The sequence below is a fragment of the Mesitornis unicolor genome, unplaced genomic scaffold (genome assembly GCF_000695765.1).
Source record: "Mesitornis unicolor isolate BGI_N332 unplaced genomic scaffold, ASM69576v1 scaffold16695, whole genome shotgun sequence".
Classification (NCBI taxonomy): Eukaryota; Metazoa; Chordata; class Aves; order Mesitornithiformes; family Mesitornithidae; genus Mesitornis; species Mesitornis unicolor.
The window spans coordinates 77,231-78,777 of NW_010184982.1; the positions used below are offsets into that span (position 1 = coordinate 77,231).

The window sequence follows — 1,547 nt, forward strand, 5'->3', positions numbered from 1 at the left end:
CCCCGGCGGCCCCAGCCCGGCCAAAGCCCCAGGCCTATCAAGACAGCTCCACGACCCTATTGGCTGCCACAACCTCATCTGTCCTCCCATTGGCTGTCGGGCAGCACAAGCCCCTCCCTACCACCACACCCCTGTCCCACAGGGGCCTGGGCCCGAGGGCAGCCGTGTCCTGTGGTGGGTGCGTGGCCGCCCAGGGCGGGACGGTCCCCTCTCTATCCAGCAGACCCCTGTCCATGCCCCAAACACCTCCCCTTTGGGAAAGCAGCGCTGTGGGCCCAGCTCACAAGCCAGGCCGCTTTCCTTCCCTCCCCTCCACCACACCTCGCCTGCCCAGGGCGCTGCCGGGCACTTGGAAGTTGCCAAGATCTCAGGGAGTGGGGAAATTGCTACCTTGTCTCCTTCGGTGAGGGAGGCGGTTTGGGAAAAGCCGTGAAATGTCTCACAATAATTACTAGTTTGTACAAACGAAAAGCCGTTTGTGTCTTTAAAGGGGAAAACCACCATGCCATTAGAAACTGCAGCTGGATAAACCAATGCAATAATTCCTATTTGAGTGCTCAGGGTGTGAGAAAGCAGCTCCTCAAAATCCTTATACACAACCTTGGATCTTCCTGGGCTCACAGACACATGGCTGGCACCAAGCTGGATGTTGGTGACAACATGGCAGGACAAACACTGCACCAAAACACTTGCAAGGTGACCATCTCCCAAGGGTTGTTACATGGATCCATCGTATGTGATGGCTGTCTCTCCCCCAGCATTTCACCTCCCCGAGACAAATGAGCGATTATTTCAGCTTCCATTTAATACTTTTTCTCCTCCCAGAAGTCCCTTGCCCTCCACCATAAGGACTTCTACCACAAGCCTGGCCACACATACCCTCTGGATTCAGAGACAAGAAAGCTAGGACAAACCCTAGTTTTAGGTTGTTGGGGTTGGCTGTTTTTTTACCTTGCAGACTTTGAGCCAAGTTTGTGATGGAGGCATTTGACTCATCATTTCTAACATTTTAGACTCCCAACAGTAAAGCACGTTGATCTTGGACTCGTTCTGGCAGTAAATGTAACGTGACTCCTCGGGGCTACTGAGCCCTGCGACTGTTCCAGCAACCATCAAAGTGGAGCCAGAGTTCTGGGAAAAACACCGACTCGCAGCATTTTGCCCCGCACATCCTCCTGCCAGTGGCAAGAGCCCAACACCTTCATCTGCAGGGCCAGGGAATAGCTGGGGTTAGAAGCCACCCGAGTCAGCCATATCCAGCAAACGTTTTGCTAAGCCTCTTCCTCTGAATCCCTTAAGCCTTCTGTTTGGTGTTCCTGGCTAAGGAAGGTGAGGGCACTGCTCCACATCTGATCTCTGCACAGTTAAGCTTCATTAACAATTTCTCAACTGTTTCTTAATTGTCTGTCTGCCCTCCCACCTAGGCTGCCATACCCATGCACACACTTTTTGACAGCCATTTTACATACGAGAGCAGAAAGAAAGCTCTCCAAGAAAGCCTTTGCAGGCCTTGGAGAACATGATGTACTCACACAGGCATCCTGCTG

The 1,547-nt window shown here is 52.7% G+C and overlaps 1 protein-coding gene across 1 annotated transcript in view; it reads right to left on the bottom strand.

Annotated features, from left to right (window-relative positions):
* Positions 1–1,547, bottom strand: part of LOC104540790 (pleckstrin homology domain-containing family G member 4B-like) — a gene marked incomplete at its 3' end in the record, with an annotated part of 71,483 nt that overhangs the window by 69,303 nt on the left and 633 nt on the right. The window contains exon 2 of the mRNA XM_010184676.1: positions 1,533–1,547. This exon is cut by the window's right edge and continues 204 nt beyond it. Coding sequence (XP_010182978.1) covers positions 1,533–1,547 — 15 coding nt within the window. The remainder of the gene's footprint in view (positions 1–1,532) is intronic.